Genomic DNA, 27,907 nt, shown 5'->3' on the forward strand with positions numbered 1-27,907 from the left:
TTGTCAGCCGGCCTCTTCCGGCCAGCTCGTAGGGGCGTGGCTGCCCTGACAACATGGCGGCGCCCGGGAAGATGATGTTTCCGGAGAAACCGAGGTAGGCTGGGCTGTGACAGATGAACTGATGAGAAGAGGGGACGGAGCTGGCCGAGGCTGGACATGGAGGATGCGTAGACAGGAGGGAGAAGGGAGCTGGGCCAGGCAAGAGCCACCGTGGCCGCTCGAGCACTTCCTCGGGCGCGCCCCAGGCTGTCACCGGCGTGTGTGGGTTCAGGGAGGTGAGGAGGGGACCGGGGGGCGGGATGGAAAAGACCTGCCGTCTGCTTGTGGAACGGCGAGGCGAGAGTAAATCCGTGTTGTGTGATTAAAACACGGGAGGCAAGATTTCACTCCCGGGCACCCGAGCGATTTCCTGTACTGGGCGCCGGGGAGACGGCGCGCGGAGCGGGCGGGCGGGGAGGGGAAGTGGGGGGGGGGAGCGGAAAGCTCCGGCAGCGCCGCAGGTGCGGTCAAGTGATGCTGGCGTGTGCGTGTCTCAATCTTCCAGTCACAAAAAGTTCAGAGCCGCCCTGAAGAAGGAGAAACGAAAGAAACGGCGGCAGGAACTCGCTCGATTGAGAGATTCAGGTAATTTCCCCAGCCCGTTTTGTGTGTCAGAAATTGCTGTCTCCGCTCCCGTCCTGACTTGAAGCCCCCGTGCCAGAAAGAAGCCAAGTATTGTACGCGCTGAAAAATTACTGCGGCCCCTGCCTCCCGGGTGCCGTTAGGTTAGACCCACTTCCGAAACGCTGTTAACGTACTAAAAAGAGGGGGGACAGGACATGGTGAATCGCCCCTGGTCGTGTGTAAGTATTTATGAAGTATCCGGTATTACAGGTGCAGGCATCATGAATTACAGCAGCTAGCACAGCCCTTGCACATAGTAAGTATTCGGTGAATGTTTCCCTTTGTAAAACCAGCAGGGCTCGAGGGGTTTAGACCTTTTGCACAAGTTTCCTCACCGTTTCTCGAGTAACAGACCCTTTGTGGGCTCCGATTATTGTTGTCATTTAAATGTATCTGAGCGCAAAACTGGATACGAAACTGACCAGAAAACAATGTCTTTACAGATTACCAAACCAAGTGAAATTACACATCCAGTAAAATCCAAATCTACGTGAATGTAATGTTAGGGATGATGTGAAGCAAGCTTACAAGCATGATTATCGTACTGATTGGAGTTTGGAATGCCACTGCTAGTGTTGCCCTGTGGTTATTTAGCGTTTTTTTTTTTTTATTCCTATTAAAATACTGTGGCACCTTCGTCTGTACTGGCTGTGGTGTCATTTGTCCTTCACATGGCAGAATCTAACATTTATATATTAAACCTGCCTGCTTAATACAATGAAATTAGTACTAACGCAGTTTTAAAAGTTACATAGTCATTATAGAGGCTGATGGAAGCACTGAAGCAACACAGTACTGTGTTAGGGTTGCCACCCCGATTATTCAGACAATTCTCTCTCTCTCTCTCTCTCTCTCTCTTTTGAGTTATAGTCCTCACTGCAGTAGTTTTATGGATACAATGTAATGGTTTGATATTTGGATACATTGCACAAATGTATCTAGACACTTCTTGCAGTCCACCGCAATGGCCTCAAGTAACCAAGATTCTCTGGCCTTGGGAAACATAGTTATAGACATTTCATTTACTCTTGGAGTTGCCCGGTAATTATTTTAGTAGCAATACTTGGAATATTTAAAATGGGAAGAGTGGTGTGTTTACCTGGGGCCTGTGTTAGTGTCTCTCTTTTACTCATTCGACACTGAACCACTAAACGCAGGATAAAGCTTCAGGGATAAAAAGAAAAAACAGGGCAGGTTGCAGTTATTGATGTCCTTGGTGTCTGCCCCACCCTCATTCCCCTTAACGACCTCAGCTACAGTACTTTGTGTACTTAACCTGTTTTCTTCCAACATAACTTTTTTTTTTAACTTGTTAATCTTCCCTGTTTTAAATCCTAGACCTGTTTGTATTGTGTTGATTCCCCCCCTCCCCTTTTGACTTTGCAAAGTGCTTTCAGAGTGAGCCTTTGTGGAGAAGCAAGCTGGTCATGTCCCTTGGCAGTTCAGTCAGTTGAAGGATGCAGTCACTGGTTTGGTCAGGATTGTATAGCTAATGGCACATCCAAGACTAAGCACTTGTCTTTGGACTACTGCCCCAACTTTGGCCCACTCCAACTCCTAATTCTTAGTGGTGCTTCATGAATAGTGTGGCCTACCAAACACTGCTATTAATTGTAGCACATGTCAGATGGGCAAACAATACCCAGTAAGCTAGAAGAGATATTCTGTAAGAGTGGGTTGGAAACTGAGTGGTAGAAATTTCTGGAATATTGACCGCTCATTTACAAGAAGCCTCTTTAGCATCCAGTTCTACTTGAAATAGCCTGAAATGAGCTGCCTTCTCAGAAACCAAGGTGACATTAAGAATAAAAAGCAAGTTGTCTGATTCCAATATGTACAGTTATATGTATAATACGGTTAGATATACTATACTTATATATATCCTTACATATATTTGGTTGTACGTATAGAGCAAATGCTATACCTCGTACTGTTAGTGATCACCTCTGAGGAGTATGAGCTTGATTTTGAGAGGATGGAGGGGTTGAGTGAGTCAGGCAACATGTTTTTGAGCATCATCTGTGCCCGGGCAATGTCTACTCTACGGGAATACCTCTGTAAGTGAATCAATCATAGCCCCATTGCCAGGTTCTTTGGAAGGCCCTCTCTGTAAATTAGATCATTTAATGATCTGAATAATTAGATTTTATTCTGTGTGAGTTAGGATTTACCCTAATTTTTTTTTTATTTTTACCTATTTTAATTTCAGGTGCTGAAATAATAATGTTTAGTCGCTTAAGTAAATTATCTAGGACTGGGTGTGCCTTTGATTAGACCTGTACTCAACATATATGTGGCAGATACAAAATCTTTTTCCTTTAAGTCTGAGATCTTCTGTTATATTTCCTTAGGATCACTTCAGTTTTCTTCCTTTTTTCTCAAATTTAAATTATGACTAGGAAAGGATAAAAGTTTTTATTATATTAAAAATACTTTCCTACATTCTTATTTTGAAATGGTCCAGTGTACAGAAAGTTGAAAAAATGGTGCAATAAACATCCACGAACCCTTCATCTAAATCTCCCAGTTGTTAACAATTTGCCTTACTTTCTCTTGATATATATGGATACATATGTACACATTTTTTTCTGAACTCTTTGCATGTCATTTGCAGATATCATGACTTCTCATCCCTAAATACTTCATCCTGCATCTCCTAAGAATAAAGACCACAATATCAAACTTGTAGCCAAGTAAAGGAACAATACCTCAGTTGTGATATATAGGCCATACTGGAACTTTCCCAAACCAAGACTGATTATTGTGCAAAGCCCACAGTAGTTGTCTGGTGGAACACCCAGACTTCTGGATTAGCCTATCTTCTGATTAGCTTACGGTTATACTCCTTGTGACAAGTACTACAAAGCCGATGCTGTATACCTGTCATTGCACACCTCAGAGGGCCTGTGATGTCACATTGTTTTGCTCTTAGTAACGCTAGGAGCGGTCAAAGTGTCACCAATCAGATGGCTCCATGGCAAAGGGTATTCCCCCTTTGGAATTAGTACTCGTCCGTGCGCTCATGTTTTGAGGTGGGGTAAATAAATTTCTTGCCAACAAGCTTTCATCCAATGTTTCTAGCATTTTTGTCTAAATAGTTCTTAAGTAGGGGTTGCAAAAATGACGGCCTTTCTACATTTTTTTCGTTGCCGTTTTTCTGTAAAAATGAATGTTCCTTCTCACACCCCACCTCCTTTTTGAGTATGACGATGGAAGCATCAATTAATTTTTTAAATTTAATGTGTTATCTACCATTATTGTTCTTTTTGGGTATCAAAATTGTTACACATTTGGTTGAAGCCTTTATTGTTAGACCCTTTATTATTAGAAGGCTTTAAAAACAGGTTCGTACCATAATTGTAAAGATTAGCTTTTATCTTTTTTCTTTTTTCTTTCTGAATCATTGACCAAGGTTTTACAATATTCAGATCGTTTAATAAAACATTTAAATTCCCTTAGGACTCTCACAGAAGGAGGAGGAGGATGCTTTTATTGAAGAACAACACCTAGAAGAAGAGATGCTGTTGGAGATAGAGAGGTCAGCAGTGATCGGAGCACTTCCTCATGAACCCAGTTGTTTTATTTGAATTTTATAAGTCTTTATGAACTAGTACAGGTCTTTATAATATCTTATACAGCATAGGTCTTATAAAATACCTTGGATAAACTATTTAAATCTCTACTTGACAGACTAAAGTTAGATGTTCTCATTTTTCTTAAATGGAAGTATTTTTCACTATTTTTGCTAATTTATAAATGTTTTTGAAAGAGAAATTGAAATAAGTGTAAAAAAGTGAAAGGGCTTCAATGAAATCAGCACACCCAAAGATAGCCACCATTAAAAATGTAAGTGGGGGTCGGGGGAGCACCTGAATGGCTCATTCAGTTAAGTGTCTGACTTCGGCTTAAGTCATGATCTCGTGGTCCGTGGGTTTGAGCCATGCACCGGGCTCTGTGCTGACAGCCCAGAGCCTGGAGCCTGCTTTGGATTCTGTCTCCCTCTGTCTCTGCCCCTCCCCCACTCATGCTCTGGCTCTCAAAAATGAATAAACGTTAAAAAACAAATTTTTTTTTCAATTAAAAAAATGGCCCATTTTGAGCTCTGCACTGAGTGTGCAGTCTGCTTAAGATTCACTGTCTCTCTTCCTCTGTCTCCCCTACTTGTGCTCTCTCTCTCTCTCTAAAAAAAAAAAATTTAAGCGTGTAAATGTACTATACATGTTTATTTCTATAATGGGAGGATATTTATACATTTTTTAAATTGCTTTTTTTGCATAATATATAGGACCTATATTTCAAATTTTTTTTTTAATGTTTAGTCATTTTTGAGAGACAGAGACAGCATGAGCAGGGAGGGGCAGAGAGAGGAGACCCAGAATCTGAAGCAGGCTCCAGGCTCCAAGCTGTCAGCACAGAGCCCAAAGCAGGGCTCAGACTCATGGACTTCGAGATCATGACCTGAGCTGAAGTTGGACACTTAACCAACTGAGCCACCCAGGCGCCCCAGGACCTATATTTCAGTGTTGATTCACATACCCGATTCAACAGTTTCAGTGGCAACATAGTGTCCATTGTTTGAATGTGGCATAATTCTTTATTCATAATTCATAGTTCTCTACTGATGGACGTTTAGGTTATTTGCTATTAAATAACGTTCACTTATTATTTACTATGAATTTCCTATTATTTATTAATTTATACTTAGGTATTTTTTATAATTCAGTAAAAAGTTGCCATGAGTATCCACGCTTATGTATCGTTGGTAATTGTCCTGTTTTTTACTCAGGAAAATGCCTAGAAACGGAATTGTTGGGATCAAAGGATAAGTACATGTAAAATGTAGGTGGTTGGGTAGAAAGGGCATCCCATTATGCAGCCCTTCAAGCTGTGAATCGAGGTGCCCATTTCCCCATACCTTCACTCACACTAGGCATCTATTTTTAAACCTCCTGTCGTAAAAGTTGTATTTCATTGTTTCAAATATACATTTCTTAATTAGTAAGCCTGTGTACTTTTTAATATATTTTATTACCTATTTTAGATTAAGTCTTGCACCTTTCTTTTTTGGGATACATGTTTTTAAAGTTTGTTGTGTAAGCAGTATTATTACTATTAATCGTTGGGGCGCCTGGGTGGCTCGGTTGGTTGAGCGTCTGACTCTTGGCTCAGGTCATGATCTCACAGTTCATGAGTTCGAGCCCCGCATTGGGTTCTGTGCTGACAGTGCGGAGTTTGGCATTCTCTCTCCCTGCCTGTCTCTGCTCCTCGTGCGCGCGCGCTCTCTCTCTCTCAACATAAATAAATTTAAAAAAAAATGTAAAGAAAAATTTTAAAAAAGATATTGATCCTTTATGTGTCATATGTATGATATATGTTTTTCTCATTTGTCATCAGTCCTAACTTGGCTTATGGGATTACTCACCATAGTTTGATTTTCACGTCCTCAACTTTCATCGTGATATCTGGCCTTGGTGTCTGGACTGTAAAAGGCCTACTCCATCCCAAGATGATGAACATATTCTATTTTCTCCTCAATATTTTTCAGGGGGTAGTTTGTTTTTTTTTTTTCCCAAGTGGTGCAGAATAATGTGCATGTACTTAATGCTGTTCAACCATACACTTAAAAATGGTTAAAATCCTAAATTTTATGGTACATATATTTTGCCTCAATAAAAAGTAAATGTTTTTTAAAAGGAGTAGAAAACTTTATAGACACCCTCTAGCTATATGTGTTTAGTAGGGAATGTTGCTTCTTTGCATGTAGTTTGTTCCTGTTTTCCACCTAAGCACATAAATAGGTGCAATCAGCAAAATGCCAAGAGAAAATACAGTGGTGGTGCAGGCCTTGGAGTTGATTCAGCCAGAGCTGCATTGCAGCCATGGCCCTGCCACTTACATGCTGTGTTCCAGTTGCTTATCTCTCTAACTTCAATTTCCTCATCTTAAATCTGGAGATAAAATGGAAATAAAATCAATCATAGTACCCACCTCATAGAATTAGGGTGACGGAATGAGTCGGCAGGTGTATATGCTTACCATCATGTTAGCAGATGGGCGGTGCTGTAATAACTCTGCTTGTTTTAGATTCCTCTTACGATGAAGAGGATATACATGGTATGATATAGGGAAGTCACTTTTTTGTTTTCCCATTTATTTGAGGCGCTGCTTTTAAATCACATAAACAGATATTTGTGTTACTTTTTTTTTTTTTTTGGTTCCTGTACAAGTTGCATGATACCGTGTTGTTGAAAAACAAGAGAACTAATTCTCTGGCAGTACCGTATGGCTTTATGTACTGCCTTAACACAGATGTATAGCATCAGAGAATAACACGGGCAGGCTTGAAAGTGGTGAGAACAGATTGTGTCCCGTTTCTCCTGACTGTAGGGGAAAGAGCTGAGCTCCATTCTGATTTGTGCAGGGGAGATTTGCGCCTTTTAAAGGGAGAGAGCGGGAGGAGTATAGGGGCCCAGGAGAATTCAAGAGGTGAAGAAGTACAAAGGGTCAGTCAGTGTAAATGTGACCGGGCCAGCTGCGTTTGTCAGCAGGCAGGCAGAGAATTCAGGAGTCTGTCCTCTCACAGAGGCTGGGACACAGAGGCCTTCTCCTTCTTAAAGACTGCATGTCCAGCGAATGGCTCTCGGGTCCTGGAGAGAGACCTATTCACAATCATAAGCCCTTTTTAGTAAATGCTCTAAGGGAGGGCAAGGGCCGGTCATCCTGTGTTGGCTACAGCAAATGCTCCATTTTCCTGGCAGTGTTGAGCTTTCTCAGGCAGGCATTTTCGCGGGGGTGGGGGTGGGGTTTCTGGGGGGTCAGTCTAAGGACAAGCCTTCCACTGCGGCAAGCCGTGCTAGAATCTGCTCCAGGCTTCCCAGGGCAGGGACTTGATGTACTTAAGTGACCAGAGCTCTGCAGTCCTAGTTCTCAACACTGTATTCAAGTTGCTAAACTGTAAAGTTTTGCCATTTTACTCTTTTGAGGTCTTAGATTTATATGCACTTTGTTTTTTTGGTTGGTATACAATTAATATATTCCTCAAAAGATTCATAAATTAGAGTCCTACACACTGAAACATCTATATGTAACCTACAATGTGCACCGGAATGTTGATGTATGCGGTGTGCCCATCTTTACCATGGGTAAAAGATGTGTTCCTACCATCTGTGCTTGGAAATGAAATCTATTTTCCCGTAGGGTATTTGATACTGTGAATAGGTTCCCCAGACTAGACATAAAACCTTATTTAACTCCTTTCTCATATTTCACTTCTCTTTTACAAATTCAGTGGCAAAATGGCAATCTAGGTTCTAAACACCATGGGGCACTTGGGTGGCTCAGTTGGTTAAGTGTCCCACTTCGGCTCAGGCCATGATCTCATGGTTTGTGGGTTCGAGCCCTGCGTCAGGCTCTGTGCTGACAGCTCAGATCCTGGAGCCTGCTTCAGATTCTGTGTCTCCCTCTCTTTCTGATCCTCCCCTGCTTATGCTTTGTCTCTCTCTCCCTCTCTCCAAAATAAAAATTAAAAATAAGTAAAGAAATACGTAGATAGACACCTGCTTGACTTTTGAACTTTTGAAATGTAACGTATCTTTCAATTAGAACCTTGTGCTATTGGATGTCTGAGACGCTTGCCATTTTAAGATAACATAACTCTTTATAATTGGCCATTTTCAAAAATAAACTAGACACTTGCTCATTTACTTTTATAACTCCTTGTCATCTTAAAGCCTGTAGCTTTATTTTAAAGACAAGATCAGGTATAGTTTTATTTCCCTTCTTCGAGCAGTGTAGGTGCTTGGGGCAAGCCACAGGAGTGTCTTAACTGTCTAGACTAGCCATCAAAGATCTATGGCAGCAGATGGCAGGTTTTCATGGTGCTGCGGTCTTCCATCACTACTTGTAAAATGCATAGAAGAGAAAGGATAGGACCCTCGGAACAGGAAAAGCTAGATGGTGCTTCGAAACTTGGCATCTTTATTGACACCTAAACATCACAATGGTCAACCTAAAGGGAAAGTTGTAGCGTCATCGTTCTATGTAAAAGATGTCACAGGTATCAAATGTACACGTAGTGATTTTCAGCTGTCACTCTCTAGGAAAAGAGCTACTGAGATGCAGTGCTTTTCCAAGATAGCTACTCATATCTTCTGTTCCTCTTACTTTCCACTTACCTGCTTTCTGGAAAATATCTTTCATGATAGCTTCATCATTTTGCTATCATTGGGTGTATTTGTAGATTAATGCTCATTTCTTTTGTTTGATTGCATCATTACATTGATAGGCAAAAATTACATGAGGCATGGTTGCTTCGGGAGCAGAAAGCACAAGAAGAATTCAGAATAAAGAAAGAAAAGGAGGAGGCAGCTCGAAAACGACAGGAAGAACAAGAGGTATGGTATTCATCAGATAACCAGCTAACTAGTTAACCAAATAACTCTAATTAAGAGTTAGGGTTTTGAACTTAAAAGAATAGATATTATCCATTTTACCAGTGGTAAAGCTTTTACTTTATCTTCCCCATACGTTACATGTTTTTAAAAAGTGTGTGAGAAGAATTACCTTTCCTTTTCTTTTTTTCTGTAAAGAGAAAGTTAAAGGAAGAATGGGAAGAGCAGCAGAGAAAAGAGAGAGAAGAGGAGGAGCAGAAGCTACAGGAGAAGAGAGAAAGAGAGGTGATTCCTGTCACAGGAGGATAAACGCACTGCGTATCCTCTCAGTGCGCAGATCTGGGCTGGGCTGGGGCTGAGGAATAAGCTATAGGCATATCAGGGTTTGGACTTTGTTTTCCTGGTTAGCAAGAGGCCTGTTTTGTATAGATACACACTAGAGTTGCCTTATGATGCTCTGCTTTAGGTCTTTGCAATGGCAGATACCTTAAATTAACGTTTTCCTGCAACTACCCATCTTCCCCTTTATACCAGGGATTGGCACACTTTTTCTGTAAAGGCCAGAGAGTAAATATTTTAGGTTTTGTAGTTTGTATGGTCTCTCTTGCAAATATCCAACTCTGTTGGTGCGCCATGAAAACAGCCAGAGATAATATATAAATAAATGGTTGTGGCTGTGTTCCAGTAAAACTATTTCTAAAAACAAGCATCTGGCCCCTGCTTTATACTTTGTATCACTCTAGTGCAAGTGTTGTTTTGTTTTTTTTTTTTTTTTGCTCTGGCTCTTCACATTCACACCAAAGTGTTTTTCTGAGCTTCTGTTGTATATGGGTTGACTCATTCAGAGAATATTTTGTATGGTTTCCACACTTATTTAGTAAATAAGACACTTAGCTGCTTATGGCATGTCAGCAAGAATGAATTGGTTGAAAGAAATCACAAACTCACATATTGAGGAATTAGGAAATATTTTTTGTTGCTAAATATTGACTCCCTTTCCAACTTGGCTATCAAGGTCATTGTAGGTAACACGTAGTCACTCATTAAAGAAAGAAATGTATGAGGTCTATGTATATATCTTCCAGGATGTTTTAAAGATTGCTTTGATGTGTTTTGCTGCTGTTCCTTAATGCTGTGTATTTATTTCCAAGATCCCACAGCTCATCATTCCTTGACTGACTCATCAGGATGTATCTTTTCCATCATATTCCCAAGTTTGAATAGCATAAAAATGGGTACTCACCTTATCATGGAGAAAAATGGATTTGTTTGTCCTAGTTGTGATAGGGTAGAAGCAGCCTCTGTGAACTTTGTTTTTTGTGTCTCAGGCCTTCAGTTAATTGCAGTGCAGATTTTTAACACCCTTATTTGAGAGCTGCGTTACAAATGAGACCATGCTAGGTTTTTAGGGGGCAGGAAAACAGTTGGGAGCTTGTCATTATTTTACAGAGTAATCGATTCCCATTTTAACCGTAGAATATTCTCAATTGAGGTCTTTCTGGCATCAGATAAAAACTAAGGCTTCTTTTAAAAAAAAAAAACTAAGGCTTTTGTTTGAAAAAAAGCCTGGTGAGACATTACAGAAAGGCAGGTAGAATGAAGTAGGTTCTAAACATGTATAAAGAGATATGCAATCTGTGTTTCTGCTGTATGCTCGGTACTTTTCTAGTAGATGGAGGTAGAATGGTGAAAAAGACAGTCCTTGCTCTCCCCGAGTGTTTTAGATGGGGGAACTAGGTAATAAGTAAGCAAAAAATAATTTTAAGTGCTTTGAGATAATGGTAAGTGCTACAAAGAAAGAAAGCAGAGTCATGTAATAGTGATTAGGTCGGAATGTACTTTTTTAGATTGCCCTCATCAAGGAAGACTTGTCTAAGGAGCCGATGTTTGAGCTGAATGCAGAGATCTTGGGAGAAGGGATCCAGGCAGAGGGAAGAACCTGAGCACGGAGCTGAAAAAATGTCAGGGTGTCTGAAATCTTAGAGAACAAAGGAGAGAGTGGTGGGGGCTAGGGAGGAGGTCAGGAACGTAGGCAGGGTCAGATCATGTAAGGCCTCCTGGATTGGGAGGAGGAGTTTAGGTTTTATGTTAAGTGTCATGGGAAGCCATTGCACGGTTTTTAAGCAGGGTTTGACTTCATTTAATTTATATCTGTACCCTTAACAGATCATTTTTTTATTAAAAAAAATTTTTTTTAACGTTTATTTATTTTTGAGACAGAGAGAGACAGAGCATGAACTGGGGGAGAGTCAGAGAGAGAGGGAGACACAGAATCTGAAACAGGCTCCAGGCTCTGAGCTGTCAGCACAGAGCCGGATGTGGGGCTCAAACTCACGGAGCGCAAGATCATGACCTGAACCGAAGTCGGACGCTCAACCGACTGAGCCACCCAGGCATCCCAACAGATGGGATGCCTTGTGTAAAGAAGGGGGGCTGGGGAGCAGGGAGCAGTGACCCAAGGAGGCAAGAGTGGATATAGAGTGACCGATTAGACAGTCTGTTCCAGATCGGACATGATGGTGGTTTGAACAAGGGGAGTGCTTCATATCAGATTCGTATCAATCACACAGATTTGGGGTGTGTGGAGGCAAAGTCACTGGGACTCCAGCTTGTAGATTGAGTGGACAGGGAGGGGAAGAAGGAGAGGCATTCCAGTTCTACTTTTTAGGCTGTTAGGCGGAACAAGCCAGCAAATGGCAGCACCAGTTACCAGGTGTGGGGCAGCCAGGTGGATGGGGATAGGAAAGAGCTAGAGCTGTGCCCGTGGGCACACTAAGCCAGCACCCCACGTGGCTAGGTAGAGTTCTCCAGCAGCCAGACGGATGAGTCTTCTAGGTCATGCTCTCAGGGGCTGGGGAAGAGAGGTCTGTCAAGAAGATTTTAAAATGTGTTTAAGTGACAGTGAGCTCAGAATTGACTGGCATATTGCAGGATTTCCTTTGCCTTACCAAAAACTTTGAGATTTTGTCATCAACCCGAATTACTACTGTTCATGTCATGATTTAACCTCTCTTAAGTGGTGATGACGTTTCACCTGAGCATTACATTTTGTAATATTCACTAATACTAGATCACTCATCTTAAAAGCTAGAATATGGTATATATGAGTAAATATGCTAAATGGTACTATTACTGAAACTTATAAGACTGTTTTGCCATGTGAGCTGTTCAATGCCCTATTTGAATAAACATTCTCAGCCATATGTACTTTGAAGGCTTTTCAGAAGATCTGTGCTAGAAGAGAACAAACTAGAACCTGAAGCCTTTTGTGTGTGTGGTTTGTTTTTGTTGTTGGTTGTTGTTTTTTTTTTTTTAATTGTTACACTTGAGATTCTTAACCAGAGAAACCAGACGTGACTTTCCTGACTTGCACGTTTTCATTAGTCCTGTGTTTGCACCATTTGTAGGAAGCTGTGCAGAAGATGCTGGAGCAGGCTGAAAACGAGGTATTTTTAAACCTTCCATTCAGAATTCGAAACTAGTGAACATTTCTATAAAAACAGTTCTAGTAATGTTAATTTTGTGGTAAGCTATTTAGGTCATGTCTGAATATTGGAATCTCTTTTGTGGCTCTGTGACTTTTTTACGGCAGCGACAACAACGGCAGGAGTTTCCTGACAAACAAAAGCAAATGGTATCAAATCAGCCCTGTGGATGTTGCTTATTTATAGTCCTTAAAGTGTGTGTGAGCAACATGACACGCTGTTTCCCCAAAATAGACGGTTTAATTTGCTACAGCGCAGCGTAACATTCCCTCAGGGGTGGCTCCCTGACAAGTCCTTTGACCCTGTTCAGAATGGATGGGCAGCAGGCAAACCTTGGCGACTACTCCTGGTAGCCACAGTGATGCCCGCTGTGGGCAGTGAGTGGGAGCCAACAAACACCCAGTGCGTGTCTCCAGACAGTTGTTTGTGAAGTCTCAATTGTGTATTATGACCCAAGTGTATATATTCTTAACTCGATTTTTTATTGTTGGCCAAAATATTTGGATATGTTTGAAACATTGAGTTATTTGTGGATTTTTACACCACCAGTAAAGTCATGGTTATTTTCAACAGTTGGAAAATGGTGCCACATGGCAAAACCCAGAACCACCGACGGACTTACGGATAATGGAGAAAGACCGAGCTAATTGTCCATTCTACAGTAAAACAGGAGCGTGCAGATTTGGAGATAGGTAACTAATTTTGCTTTATCGTGAATTGAAATGTCGAGGGTCTTCAGTTCTCTTTTTGGGAGCATCACAGGCTTGAGTTTGACATGTTTGCAATCAGGTACCTGCTGCATTCTTGCCACTTCTGCAGCCCGCTGTTCCTCCTGTACCCGTTCCCTGGGCGGGCTCAGGCTGGTTCTCTGACCGGGCTTCCTTTCCCCTCCTTCCACGGCTTCACGAAGACCTTTTGCTTCTCATTCTCTTCCTGTGCTTGCATGGGTCTGCGTGGGGCGGTTTGGATGGGGAAATGATGTAGCTCAATACGCTGGAGTAGCTTGGCTTTCTTTTTTTGAATGGCCGACACTGTGCGCAAAAGAGGCTTTAAAAAATTGGCATGCCTCAAAAAAATAATAAGTTAATTAATGAAAGTTTAAAATTTAAATTTAAAAAATTGGCATGCCCAGAGGGCTATCTGTGAAAGACAGGACCGGAGGGAGTGAGGAAAAGTATTGTAATTCTCCATTCTCAGTCTGTCTGTTCTGATGGAGGAACAGACCCTGGGTGCAGAAACTGACTCCAGCAGCTGTCACTTTGAGAAAGTTACTTAAGAAAAAAAAAAGAGAGAGAGAAAGTTACTTAAACTTTCTGTGCCTTAGCTTCCTCATTTCTAAACTGGGGATTAAAAATGGTATATCTCCCTTCCAAGGGAGGCAGTTGTGAGGCTGCGAGGAGCGCGTGCGGGGAGAGCACAGAGGACCGTGGTGGGCACATGGCAAACACTGTCTTGAGTGTTTGCTGCTACTTTCATTGTGTTCTGGTTGCCCTCATTCTCTGAGACACTCAGTTCCACCTCTTGTGGCTCAGTGTTTTTGAAACAGGACATTCATGTGGAGAACTAAGTGTCAGTGTCTTCATTCATTTAGCAGATATTTAAATGGTATATGCCAGGCGTTGATGATTTTTATAATTTGGCTTATTTATGAATGAACAACTCAAAGTAGATAAATAATTCATAATGGTGAATTAATCTATCCAAGACAAAAATCTGATCATTACTAAGCATTCGGCAGAAGAGATCTAATCATTTCTTAGTGTCCTGTTAATCCCAAAAGGGATATGAATAAGCAAATTCATATGTATTTAATGAGAAAACTTTATGTTGTTGCTCACTTGATTCATAAAATTATCCATGCCATGAGTTTCATTTCCTTCTTTGAAAATGTGAACTTTCTCTTATTTTTTATTTTTCATTTCTCATTTAAGCCCTCATGCCCTTTTACATTTTTTAAGAGCAATGGTTCTCAATCCAGGTGCACGTTAGAATCCTCTAGAAAGCTTTAAAAAGTTTGTGTCCTACCTTAAGTTGAGTAAATCTGTGAGACTTGGGCAGCCTTACTGTTGAAAGGCCCTCAGACATTTCTCATGCGCCCTGGGATTGAGAGCCACTAACATAGGACGCGTAGCTCCATTTACAATTTAGACCTGGGCTTGTGTAAACATACAGTATCTGTGAAAGGGCTCACAGGATGCGGTCAGTACTGGAAGCATCCTCTTGAGGAACTGGGAACTAGGGAAAGGAGAAGAGACTTTATTCCCCTTTGTACCTTCAGAAGTGTTTCCTGAAATTTACTTAATTTCATCAAGAAATAGTCATAATTGATGTTAAACACCCCCCACCAAAGAGAACTGTTGAGCCTCAATACACATTCACATTTGTGTGGGTAGCCGAACCAGATTGCGTTTAAAGTTTTCTAGCTGAAGGACTTCTCGTTTGTGATGTATCTCTAGCATTTCCTTGAATTTGAAGACTGTGCTCATGTGATTCTAAATTCTCCTTTCGATGGGCAGAAATGAGAGAAGGGGAGATGGCCTAAATGATTTCAGGCAGTCAGCCAGCAGTACTTGTTTGCCGAAAGGAGAGCGGACTGTCAGGCTCTCAAAACCCTGCCCTGAGAATCGTTTCAAGGAGATAATTGGCAGTGATCAGATTAGTTTGTGAACATTTCTTAGTATTTTCCTTGGCACGTGAAATTGGGAACATTTGGGTACTTTCATCGTTCCAGTGATGAATTGTGAAATCGGATTCTATGCAATGAGCAATTTTGAAATCCAGCGCCATCCCTTCAGACAATGAAGCTGTTCCTCTTCGACAGAGGGCTGCGGTGACTTGCTCCAGACTCACACAACCGTTCTTTGCTGTTGAGGCTTGTCCCATTATCAGACAGACACTTCCATAACCTAAGCATTTCTTCGGTGGTTTTGTTTTCGTAATTAGTACACAGTTCAATTCTGGAACCTTTCTGGAATTGATACTTCTTGGAGTCACAGCTTTGAGGGGAGTTCTATTTTTTTTCCTCCTGAAAACATAATTGCTGATGAAAAGTAAAACTTATTTATCAGAATATTTATAATTCACTGATTTCCAGGAGTGATTTAAAGAGGGCTCGTAATCTACTGCACTAAGTTTACCCAGAGAAATGGAGAACAAGGAAGGGAGGAGAAAGTGACCTATTGTGAATGGGCGGTACATTTGGCCCTGGATTGTAACATAGCCTGGGCAGATAATGGCTCACTTAGTTCTTACCAAAAAGGAAGAATGAGTGGTATCTCCGGAAAGACAGAGATTTTCCAGGCATCAGATTCTACATGTTTCTCCCATGGAATACTGCGTAAAGACCTGGAGTAAGGAGATGGACACTTTGATAGATGTTTTATTAACAGCTGCTTACAAAATTTTCCCAAAAATGTTTTTTTTTTTTTTTAATTTTTTTTCGTGTTTATTTTTGAGAGAAAGAGAGAGCATGAGTGGGGGAGAGGCAGAGAGAGAGGGAGACACAGAATTGGAACCAGGCTCCAGGCTCTGACTTGTCAACACAGCGCCCGATGTGGGGCTCGAACTCACAAACCGTGAGATCATGACCTGGGCCGAAGTTGGACGCTTAACTGACTGAACCACCCAGGTGCCCCTGCCAAAAATGTTTCTTACAGAGACCTTCAATAAATGGTTGCAGCCTAATTTCAGGATGTAACTTGGTTCTGTGGAGGACAAAGGTAGTGGGGACCTTGAGTGCCCCCTCAGGAAGAGAAAAAGAGGTGTAGTCAGTTGGCTATACCTGAGGGGGCATCTGGAGACCATATGGTTCACGGGCCGACCTTGGGTAGGGTAATGTCTTATTATGTGATTTCGTGGCAATCTTACTCTCTACTCAACTAACTGCATGATAAGCCTAAACCATGGCTTCGCAAACATGGCTGACCTTCAGTATCAGGTGGGGAGAGTTACTGTGAAAATATGGGTTTCCCACCCTGAGCTCTTAACAGATGGTCTGGAACAGAACCTGAGAAATCTCCGTTCCTTCCAGTGATTCTGGGAGTCACACAGGTTTGGTACCACACCTTTAGATTGCCTTCCCAGATCTCTCTTGTCTGAGAGGACTTCTCAGTAGGCGCTTTAGGGCTGGCCCCGAATGAACTCCGATTGTATGGACTGTCTCCAGGCCAAGTGGGGATTTTCCCTAGACAGGGACTTTGGCTCTGTTCCAAAACTCAAATGCTCATTTGACACCCTGGGAATTAGAGCCAAGTTCATTCAGATGTAATAATCCCATGAGCAGAATTTTAACCTTGTTAACTTGGTTTCTTGTTGAAGTCTGTATGTGCTTCGTACTTGGAAAATTCTGATTCACCACCAACACTTGTAGTCAGGTTGAGGTTTCACTCTCTGTATTGCTGGTAGCTCTACTTGGGAAGATGGATCTCATCACAAGGTTTCTAACTGAATCTATATAGGAGGGTCCTTTGTACATTTCACATTAATGGACACTGTGCATCTCTGTACTGGGTATGATGTATGGGAGGCACTTTGTATGCGTTGTCTCTCTCGGTGCACAGATGTATTACAGATGTGGAAAGTGAGTAGGAGTTCAACATTTAGGCATTTCAAGGCCATTGATTTTTCTAACACTTGCCTTTTTCTTCAGCTTTTTTTCTTCCTAAGTTGTGGGGATTTTTTTTTTCTTGAAAATTTTGCCTCAACCAATTTTTTAATAGAAATCTAATCAGGAAAATTTGATGATTTAGAACCCTGAACTACATTTTTTGCCCCTCATTTTTGGAGAAGGAAGTAAATAAAGTAAACTCATATAAAAGACTTAAAATATTCAGGTATAACATGATTCAGTTTAAACTGTGAAAAGAAAAATGTTCTTCATAATGGTTACCCTCTTCATTACATGAAAACTAATTGCATTCATCACACCATATAATGAACAGGCATTAGGTGAACTCAGATCTCTTGAATCCTCTCTTACCAGCCATGTGACTTGGATAAGTATGCTTCTCTAGGCCTCAGCTTCCCTCTTTGCAAAGTGGGGAAAATACTGGCCCTGACTGTCCTAATGGGTTGCAAGGATCAGAGGAATAAATATAAAAATGCCACAGAAACCATGAAATGCTATACACATGTGAAATTGAAGTATTCCGTTAGCTCGAAACTCTTAGATTATATTCTCTAAGCATGGAGTTAGTTGAAGATTGTATGGAACCAGGATCGTATTGTTCTCACCTTCCTCCTGAGTTCCACATCCGGTATCTTCGTGCTGTCACCACAATCTGTCATGGCAGTGGACCTTTTTTTTCCTGCACTTTTACATGTAGGAGGCTTTGTGAGCATCACCAAAAGGCAGCTGAATGGCATATGAACTTGGAAATAATTCCCAACTTTACATCTTCATGAAAGCAAGTATATTGGTCAGTCTTAGAACAGTTTAGGTGTTGAAATTGGACATCTGGATAGGGCTTATTATCTTGCAAGTAAGTGGAAACAACCAAGTTATTTGGGTCTCTATCCCAAAGTTTAAAGTGAGCTTTTGATACTGTAACTATTGGACTGCTGCATTTAAGTCTCCCTTTCGTATGCAGGTGCTCACGTAAACACAATTTCCCATCCTCGAGTCCCACACTTCTGATTAAAAGCATGTTTACGACATTTGGGATGGAGCAGTGCAGAAGGGACGACTATGACCCTGATGCAAGCCTAGAGTACAGTGAAGAGGAAACCTACCAGCAGTTCCTGGACTTCTATGATGACGTGCTTCCCGAGTTCAAGAACGTTGGGAAAGTGATCCAGTTCAAGGTGGGCGTGCACAATGCACATGAAGGAGGGGACTGCTCACCTCCCACCAAAGTGCCCCGTAGGACATGAGTGCTAGGGTGTAGGCTCCCTGCCTGGGTTGGGTGTGTGTGATGGTACAGCACCTAGTCCACTGGTGGGCACCCAGGCGCTCAAATGTGATTTCCTTGGCCTCCCCCCTGCGTCGGTGTCTGTGCAGTAGAGGACTGCATGAAGTCCTGTGTACTAGTGTGCTATTTCCTGGATTCCAGGGTCTAGATGGATGGAAGGATCTCTCATCTATTCATAGTACCTTTATAGTCCAACTCTTTCCCAGCCTATGAACTCTCAGCATAAGGTCCTGCACATAACCATCCCGGCATTCGTTTAGAGGCTGTGTATGACAGAGGATGCACCCCCTCCCTTCCAACTGTAGTGGATCTTACCTAGAGCCGCAGTGTATACAGTGGAACACCACTTACTGAATTTGTTGCGTTTTGTTTATGGTGCCTGCTTGCAGTCTCCATCCTAGGAACCTATTCGGTCTTCTGGAGCTACCCTAGAAAAGAAACCTTGATTCCTTTTTTTGACATTGTTTTTGTTCATTCAATACTCTCAATACTGAACACGGTGTTCTCCAAATCATGGCTTGTGGTGCAGCATCCTGGGTGGAAAAAAAAGAGCCTTTCGGGTTACAGATAGTTATTTGAGAACATTCCTTAAGGCAAGAATAAAGGCAGAGGTCAATAGCTGCTGCTCTCAGGACCCAGGAATTGAATCCTAGCATAGCATGGCCTCCTACCTCATCTGTGATTTGATCAGATCCGAACCTGAATGATTTTGCTGTGTTAGGGTGGGGAAAACGTCCCATAATTTGGAGGGGAAAAAAAAGGAATAAAATCCTGTTTTTTCCCCCTGTTCATTGGCACTGACCAGGGGCAAGGTGTAATAGCCAGGGAACAGAGCAATTGCTAAGCACCAGCAGCACTCACGGAAGCCAAAGCTATACTTCTGTCCACTGAGTGCCAAATTAAAAAAAAATTATTTTAAAATTTCTCTTCCCCCTTTATGTTTTATTTCTGTGGCGTGCACCTTCCTTCCAGTCTTCACACCGCTTCTCGACACAGGCAGTGAACACGAGAGTGGAAGGGCCGGCCCCACACGGCACAGTAGCACGTTAGCAGCGCGACCGAGGGAGGAGTCTGCGTGCTTTGAGTAGCTCTGGGTTTTTGAGCGTGTCATTTTACCTCTTCCTGCCTCTGCCTCATCCCGAAGGGGAGGGACTTTGACTACATCAGTGCGTTCTGATCTGTGGGACCACCTGTGGGCCTACGTTATACTGCTTCTGTGAAGTCAGTGGTGCGGCTGCTTTCAAAACTTCCACCTGCTTAGTGGGGACCCCACCATTCGTTCTAATGGGCTGCACCCGCTAGCCATGGCGTGGTTTTTTTTCTGGTTTAGAATTTTATTGGCTAAGCTCATGCTAATCACATTGGAAGTTCTAAATGGAAAGGTGTTTGGTAAGAAAATTTCCAAAATATTGAATTTATCATGGAAAATTAATGGGTCCTTGGGAGCCACTGGATTAAATGATCTCTAAAGTTGCTGGTGTAACTGACATGGCCTCCCCAGGCCTTTTAGTCCTCCTTCTAAGGAAGGGGTTAGAAGCTATCATTATGGATCTGCCTCTTTGTGGATACTCTAATAAAAATACTCTAGAACAAATTTGTAACAATGTAGGTTCATTTTGAAAATAAAAGCTAAACATTTGTATCAATATTTGAGGACCTTCTTATACCATTAAATAAAAAAACAAGTCCTATTTTTTTAATTTAAGTTTATTTTAATTTCACCATAGTTAACATACAGTGTTAGTTTCAGGTGTACAATATAGTGATTCCAAAATTCTGTATATTTTTCAGTGCTTGTCAAGATAAGTATACTCTTAATCCCCTTCCCTCCCCACCCCACCTCCCCTCTGGTAACTATCTGTTCTCTAGTTTTTCAGTTTCATTTTTTTTCCTTTATTTTTTAAAATTGTATATATGGGTGAAATCATGGTCTTTGTCTTTCTCTGACTTACTTCGCTTAGCATTCTACTCTCTAGCTCTATCCATGTTGTTGCAAATGGCAACATTTCATTCTTTTTATGGCTGAAGGACATTCCATTGTATATTACCAGGTCTTCTTTATCCCTTCAGTGGACACTTGGGTTGTTTCCATAATTTGGCTATTGTAAATAACGTTGCTATAAACATAAAGGTGGATGTGTCCTTTTAAATTAGTGTTTTCATTTTCTGTGGGTAAATAGCCAGTAGTACTATTACTGGATCATATGGTGATTCTATTTTTAATTTTTTGAACCTCCATACTGTCTTCCACAGTGGCTGCACCAGTTTGCATTCCTACCAACGGTACACAATGGTTCTTTTTTCTCTGCATACTTGCCAGCACTTGTTGTTTCTTGTCTTTTTGATTTTAGCCATTCTGACGGGGTTTGAGGTGGTATCTTATTGTGGTGTTTATTTGCACTTCCTGATAGTGATGTTGAGCTGCTTTTCGTGTGTCTGTTGGCCATCTGGATGTCTTTGGAGAAATGTCTGTTAGTGTCTTCCCATTTTTTTTTTAAATGTTTATTTTTGAGACAGAGAGAGAGAGAGAGAGAGAGAGAGAGAGAGAGAAAACAGCACGGGAGGGGTAGAGAGAGGAGAGAGAGAATCCCAAGCAGGCTCCACACTGTCAGTGCAGAGCCTGACACAGGGCTCCATCTCACAAACCCATGAGATCTTGACCTGAGCCAAAACCAAGAGTCAGATGCTTAACCTACTGAGCCACCCAGGTGCTGCCATGTCTTCCCATTTTTATTATTTTTAAAAAGGTTTAGTATCTATTTTTGAGAGAGAGAGCCACGAGCAGAGGAGGGCAGAGAGAGGGGGAGAGAAAGAATCCCAAGCAGGTTCCACACTGAGCATGGAGCCCGATGCAGGGCTTGAAGCTACAACTGTGGGATCACAACCTGAGCTGATACCAAGAGTCGGACACTTAACTGACTGAGCTACCCAGGTGCCCCTGCCTTCCCATTTTTACTTGGATTATTTGTTTTTTGGGTGTTGAGTTGTATAAGTTCTTTATATATGTTGGATACTAACCCTTTATTGGATATGACATTCACAAATATCTTCTCCCATTCCATAGGTTGCCTTTTATTAGTTTTATTGATTGTTACCTTTGCTGTGTAGAAACTTTTTATTTTGATGAAGTCCCAATAGTTTATTTTTGCTTTTGTTTCCCTTGCCTCAGGAGACTTATCTCGAAAAATGTTGTTTTGGCTGATGTCAGAGACATTACTGCCTGTGCTGTCTTCTAGGATTTTTATGGTTTCAGGTCTCACATTTAGGTCCTTCATCCATTTTGAGTTTATTTTTGTGTATGGTGTGAGAAAGTGGTCCGGTTTCATTCCTTTGCATGTTTTCACAGCACCATTTATAAAAGAGACTTTTTCCCATTGCATATTCTTGCCTCCTTTGTTGAAAATTAATTGACCATATAATCGTGGGTATATTTTTGAGCTTTCATTCCATTGATCTGTGTGTCCAGATTTGTCATTTTTGAAGGCAAATGATCAAATGTTCAACCTGACTAGTAATAGAACAGTGCATATTAAATGAGATTATTCACACCTATCAGGTGAAAAGTTATAAATTCTGTTAATACTAAGACTGGGTGAGGAAGTGTCCATCAGCAAAACCACTTCAGAGAGCACTTTGTCAATACTTAGTGAAGTGGAAGGTACGTATAACTGGGACAGCACTTCTAATTATGCATACCAGAGAGATCCTACCCACGGAGACACGTTCAGGGATGCCTATTGCAGCACTGTTTGCTGATGAAAAATTGGAAGCACCTTGGATATTTATCATTTAAAGGAGTAGCTAAATAAATTTGAAAATTTGATCTATCCAGCATATAGTTAAAATGAGTCATGTTTATGTGATGATACCTTGAAAAAAGAATGTAAAATATATGCTACTTTTGTAAAAATTTTAAATGTACAAAGCAATACTATACATTATTTGTCAATACATATACAAGTTTCTTTGCATATGTAAACATAAATATACCCGTATATTCACAAAAAATACCCCCATTTATTCATAATAGACCTGTCTATACATAATATACCTGTGTATTTTATGGCATGCATATATGTGTATATGCCTGTCTGTGTGCATATAGCTATGTGTGTGTGTTTCCATTTGGAATGTGAAGGATACGCCAGCCTCAGGCTAGTGCTCTTCCGTGTGATGGGGGAGGGAAAATAGGCAGAAGGGGTTTCAACTGGGTCTTTCATGTTTTGCATATTTAAACATTCTTAGTCAAAAATAGAAAGCCTTAGTGTTGAATCTGGGTGGTGTATGTATGGGTTGATTTTTGTTCTCTATATTTTTATGTATGTGTGAAGCATTCCACATCTATGAAAAATGAATCTAAATCAACAGGGATCAAATAATTGGGGCCTGCAACACTGCTGTGTGCTGAAGCATGCCTTAAATAGACCTGTGAGTGGTATCGTATCTGGGTTTTGGAATCTTCAAATGATAACTACTTTTGGTAGTGTTACTCTGGACAAGATGCCTGTGATGACCTGGGAGGTGGGGGGGGGGTTCTTTTCCTTCATTTTTCTTCATAAGATTTTTTTTTAAGTTTTACTTATTTATTTTGAGAGTGAGAGAGCACGGGTGGGGAGAAGCAGAGAGAAGGAAAGAGCGAACCCCAAGGAGGCTCTGCACTGTCAGCATGGAGCCCAACGTGGGGCCTGAACCCACAAGCCGTGAGATCGTGACCCGAGCAGAAACCAAGAGTCGGACGCTTGGCCAACTGAGCCACCCAGGTGCCCCTTCCTCCATTTTTTTAAATCAAATTTTTCATTGCTCCTTAGGTCAGCTGCAACTTGGAACCTCACCTGAGAGGCAATGTGTATGTTCAGTACCAATCGTAAGTATTTGGAACATAAACATCTTCACGTTTTGTCATGGTATAGTGTTGTGATTATGTTGCCATCTGGGGTTCTTCCACTAAATATATCGCTTTCATATGCATGGTATTTTTAAAAATGTAAATATCAAGAGCTAATATAGAAATCTATATAGAAGGGATTTGAAAATGCATTTGTATTTTATCCGTTGTACACTTAACATAGTTTTGAGTCTTTTGCAATGGTTATTTTTTACTTACATAGTTTTAATAATTAAAATACAAACTGGAAAGGGGGATCTAGAATAGAGAACAGCAAAGTATACAGTGAAAGAGCCAGAAATTGAAGCCCCAAGTAATCTCCGTGCATTTGGCCCACTGAGAAAGCAATCGGTGTATCATTTCTGCCTGTCTTGCTGTTGGTTTGGGCCATGCCATGGCTAATGGGTTAAATTAACCATTGTGATAAGAAAACTAGCAGTCCTAGCTGAGAAAGGAGAGGCTCCGACAGTCTGTGTTTTGAATGGTCGGATCTTTGGTTTAAGCAGCTTTGCCTCCGGCCGGTGGCCATTCATCAGAACCTCTCAAGAGGGTTAGTACGAAGTGTTCCTGAATAGATTGTGAGCGTCAGGGGCTTGAATGCTCTCATGAGGACTCCTTCGAGTAAAAGCAGTGGACTTGGTGGTCCTATGATAAACTACTAGAAGGGTTAATTACCAGTAGGGCTTATCTACGTAATAGAAAGTTACTGTAAAATGCACCCTTTAATGTGTGTTTTTTAAAGGGAAGAAGAATGCCAAGCAGCCCTGTCTCTGTTTAATGGGCGATGGTACGCGGGACGGCAGCTCCAGTGCGAATTCTGCCCGGTGACTCGGTGGAAAATGGCAATTTGTGGTAAAATACAGCACGGTGGTTTTACGCCACTCGTTCCAGTGTTGTATAAGAGGGCTTTCTTAAGGGAAAAAAGCGGTCTTTTAAAGGGGTGAAACATAGCTTTTGCCTCACACCGGACGAGCAGAGGTCGTCCTATAAAGGCCCTCCCGTTTTAGATCTGTAATAGACTCGTGGGTCACTTTATGGATGAGGTGACTGAAGTCCCAGTGTCTCGGTGGCAGAGTGGAGGCTAGAACCTCCGTGTTCTGGTCCTCAGTCCTGGGCTCTAAAACTTGAGGAAGCCTGGGAGTTGTGTCAGTGGGAAGCCGCGTCTTCCTCGTGGCGGTCAGAGGGACTCCCCTCACTCAAGCTTGGTTTGTTTCCCCGTCTTTATCCCTAACGAATCTCCTGTCATCTTTGCCACCTAAAACATGATAACATGTCCTGCCTCGCTCGAAAGACATGCGTTTGTGCAGTGGAGAGCGATGATGGTGGGGTGTGGTGAGGGTGCGTTAGGTCAGACGGACTCATCGCGGTGTGGCTACCGCGTCCAGGAAGGAGTCTGTCCTTTGAACAGCTGGCAGTTTTGAAGGCCTCATTATTGTTTCGTCTCTGTCACATGGGCTTGGCCAAACTCTTTATTGTTGAACCATTCCGGGAGCAAAGAGATAGAGCGATCCGTGCCTCAGGGGAGCGCTTCTCTTACCCTTTCCCTTTCTTGGCTTTACACTTGTCTGCTTAAAGCCTACTATTAAAAAGAATCTATGATTTTCGAATTCTTTATCTTTGGCAGCGTGGTCTTAATGGATGCTGTCACTTAAAAACCATTTATTGAAGGCGGGGGGGTGTGTGTGTGATAATTTAGAGTTCCTTCCTTTGGAAAGCCCAACTTTTCCGTCTTACATTTGAAAGCTTGTGGGCTGCAAGAGACGGAACTGTTTTTTCCCCAAAGGTGGTTATTTTTGTCGGTTCCTGGGAATCCAGTGTGACTTCAGTGAGGTACCTCTGGGTGTGACATTGAGACGGTTTCACGTTTTTTAAACAACCACTTTGTGATATTCCCTTGTAACTAATGACATTGAGCAGTTTTCGTGTGTCCTCATTATTGGCCATTTGTAGAACTTCTTTGGGGAGATGTCTATTTAGATACTTCACCCCTTGTTAATTAGGTTGACTTTCTATTACTGGGTTGTAAGAGGGCTTGATCTGTTCTGCAGACAAGCCCCTTATTGCATATAGGATTTGCAAATGTGTTCTCCCATTATGCTGCCTGTTCACTTTGATCATGTCCTGTAAAGCACAAAAGGTTTTAGTTGTGATGAAATCTATTTAATCTGTTTTTTTTCTCTTTTTTTGCTTGTGCTTTTCGTGTCCTATCTAAGAATCCATTGCTCAGCCCAGTGTCCCAAAGATTTTACTTGTATGTTTTCTTCAAAGAGTCATATGGTTTCACATCTTACATTTAGGACTCTGGTCCATCCTGACTTTTTGTTTATAACGTGTGGTGTGGAGGGATTTCACTTTTCACTGTTTTCCATATTTGGGGAATTTACCAATTGAAAAAAAAAAAAAGTTTGAAAACCTCATGAGGATCTCTGAATCGTTCAGATAGATTTTACCTTTGACAAGAATCTTTTATATTACAAGCACTTGGTATAAATTTAAAAGCATTTGGCCAGTGTTTACCATCTTCTTAAAGTGTAAGGCAGGGACTCCGAAGGGCTGGGTGTTCAGTGTTAGGGATTTACACTGTCCATCAGTGGGATGGTGCAACCCTAAAAAAAAAAGGATGTGGTCACCATTTGTTCGCTTGCACTGCACACTGTCATGCAGTCGGGGAACAGGAGACTCTGGTTAATTAAAACTTCTGGCTTGTTACCTTTTCACAGTGCCATTTGTTAGAGCATTTGAATATTTTTGAAATTGTGGGAACCAGAGCTATGCCATCAATTTATGTAAGCCCCTTTTATTTTCTTATTTATTTATGGAGAGACAGAGCAGGGGAGAAGCAGAGAGAGAGAGAGAGAGAGGAAGAGAGAGAACCCCAAGCGGGCTCGGAGCTGTCAGTGCAGAGCCCCATGCGGGGCTCGATCCCACGAACCGTGAGATCATGACGTGAGTCGAGACCAAGAATCAGACGCTTAACCGATCAACCACCCAAGCTCCCCTGTAAGCCCCTTTCACATACGCAGGAGAAGATAGGTCTATCACCTCCAAACATCGGCAGTGTACCCTCTGAAAAGGATCAAGTGCCAGCAGTAAATGCTGTTTCCTCACTGTGCCATTGCAGGTTTATTTGAAATACAACAGTGTCCAAGAGGAAAACACTGCAACTTTCTCCACGTGTTCCGAAATCCCAACAATGAGTTTTGGGAGGCTAACAGAGACATCTACCTGTCTCCAGATCGGACTGGCTCCTCATTTGGCAAGGGCTCAGACAGGAGAGAGAGGATGGGCCACCACGACGACTACTACGGGAGGCCCAGGAGGCGGAGGAGCCCTAGTCCGTCGCATTCCTACAAGAGAAATGGGGAAGCTGACAGGAAAAGGAGAAGCAGCCACCGGGGGAAGAAGTCTCACAAACACCTGTCCAAGAGTCGCGAGAGGCACAGTTCGCGCAGTAGAGGAAGAAAAAGGGATGGCAGCCGCATCCGGGCCAGCCGGAGCCAGAGTTCCTCCAGGTCCAGGAGTCGTGGCAGGAGGAGGTCAGGCAGCAGAGACAGGACAACGCAGAGTCCCAAATCCAAATAAACCGATTTTGTTCCGAAATGATCGTACATCTTATTTGTGAGGGCTGCTTCATACTTGGGTAGTAGAGGGCTCTGAGCTCGATGGATTAGCAAGTCCGGCAGAAAGAACCCTATTTCAAAATACTTTTATTCTCTGAGAATCAGTGTGTTTAGCATAGAAGACACAAAATGTATAGATAATGTGAAGATCACTTGTAATCCTAACCCTTGGTGATAACCAACACTGGAGCATTGCTTAAGTCTTTTTCCTCTTCTTACGGATGTGTACAAATGTTTTTTACACAGAGATCATATGTGGCTGCAGTTGAATATGCTTTTCTTCCTATGCAAAACCTCATATTTTGTCAACCCTCTTACTTTTCTCACTGCATGGTGCGGGTCTATCAGTTTTATTCAACCATATCCCTAATTGTTGGATTTTAAAGTTCTCCCTAATTTTGCACGATTAAAAGAATCCAGTGCTATAAACAATCCTGCTGTGGATCTCCTTAAATACTTTCACACGTTTCTGATGGTTTCCTTAGGATAAATTACATTACACCAAGAGATAGGACTACTGAAGCATTTACAAATTGCCCTCTGGAAAGGCTGCAAAAATTTTACTCTTTCAATAATGAATTTTTCTATTCCCACAACACCAAGTTATTTTAATCTTTGCCAATTTGGTAAAATTTTAATCTTTGCCAGTTTGGTAAATTTTATGGTTAACTCTGTTTCTCTATGTATTGGTTAAGCCAGACACTTTTTCTGTATTTAATCGCTGTTAAATCTGGTTGTTTGCCCTTTATTAATAATCTATTGGATTTCTCTACATGCAATAGCTGAGCAGCTTTTTGACTTTAAAACTCACTTTGCTTTAAAGTACTTAAAGGGGGGAGGGGCGCCTGGGTGGTTCAGTCGGTTAAGCCTCTGACTTCGGCTCAGGTCATGATCTCATAGTTTGTGAGTTCCAGCCCTGCGTCGGGCTCTGTGCTGACAGCTCGGAGCCTGGAGC

At 41.8% G+C, this 27,907-nt stretch overlaps 1 protein-coding gene across 1 annotated transcript; it reads left to right on the forward strand.

Moving 5' to 3' along the window:
* On the forward strand, nt 1-27,384 carry ZRSR2 (zinc finger CCCH-type, RNA binding motif and serine/arginine rich 2). The gene is made up of 11 exons (XM_030305369.1): nt 1-94; nt 545-624; nt 4,123-4,201; nt 8,948-9,056; nt 9,252-9,338; nt 12,461-12,499; nt 13,112-13,230; nt 18,127-18,340; nt 23,256-23,311; nt 24,075-24,184; nt 26,454-27,384. The coding sequence occupies exons 1-11, from the start codon at nt 54-56 to the stop codon at nt 26,912-26,914; spliced, it is 1,395 nt and encodes a 464-aa protein (XP_030161229.1). The 5' UTR covers nt 1-53; the 3' UTR covers nt 26,915-27,384.
* The last annotated feature ends 523 nt before the right edge of the window (nt 27,385-27,907 follow it).

The sequence above is a fragment of the Lynx canadensis genome, chromosome X, assembly GCF_007474595.2.
Source record: "Lynx canadensis isolate LIC74 chromosome X, mLynCan4.pri.v2, whole genome shotgun sequence".
NCBI lineage: Eukaryota > Metazoa > Chordata > Mammalia > Carnivora > Felidae > Lynx > Lynx canadensis.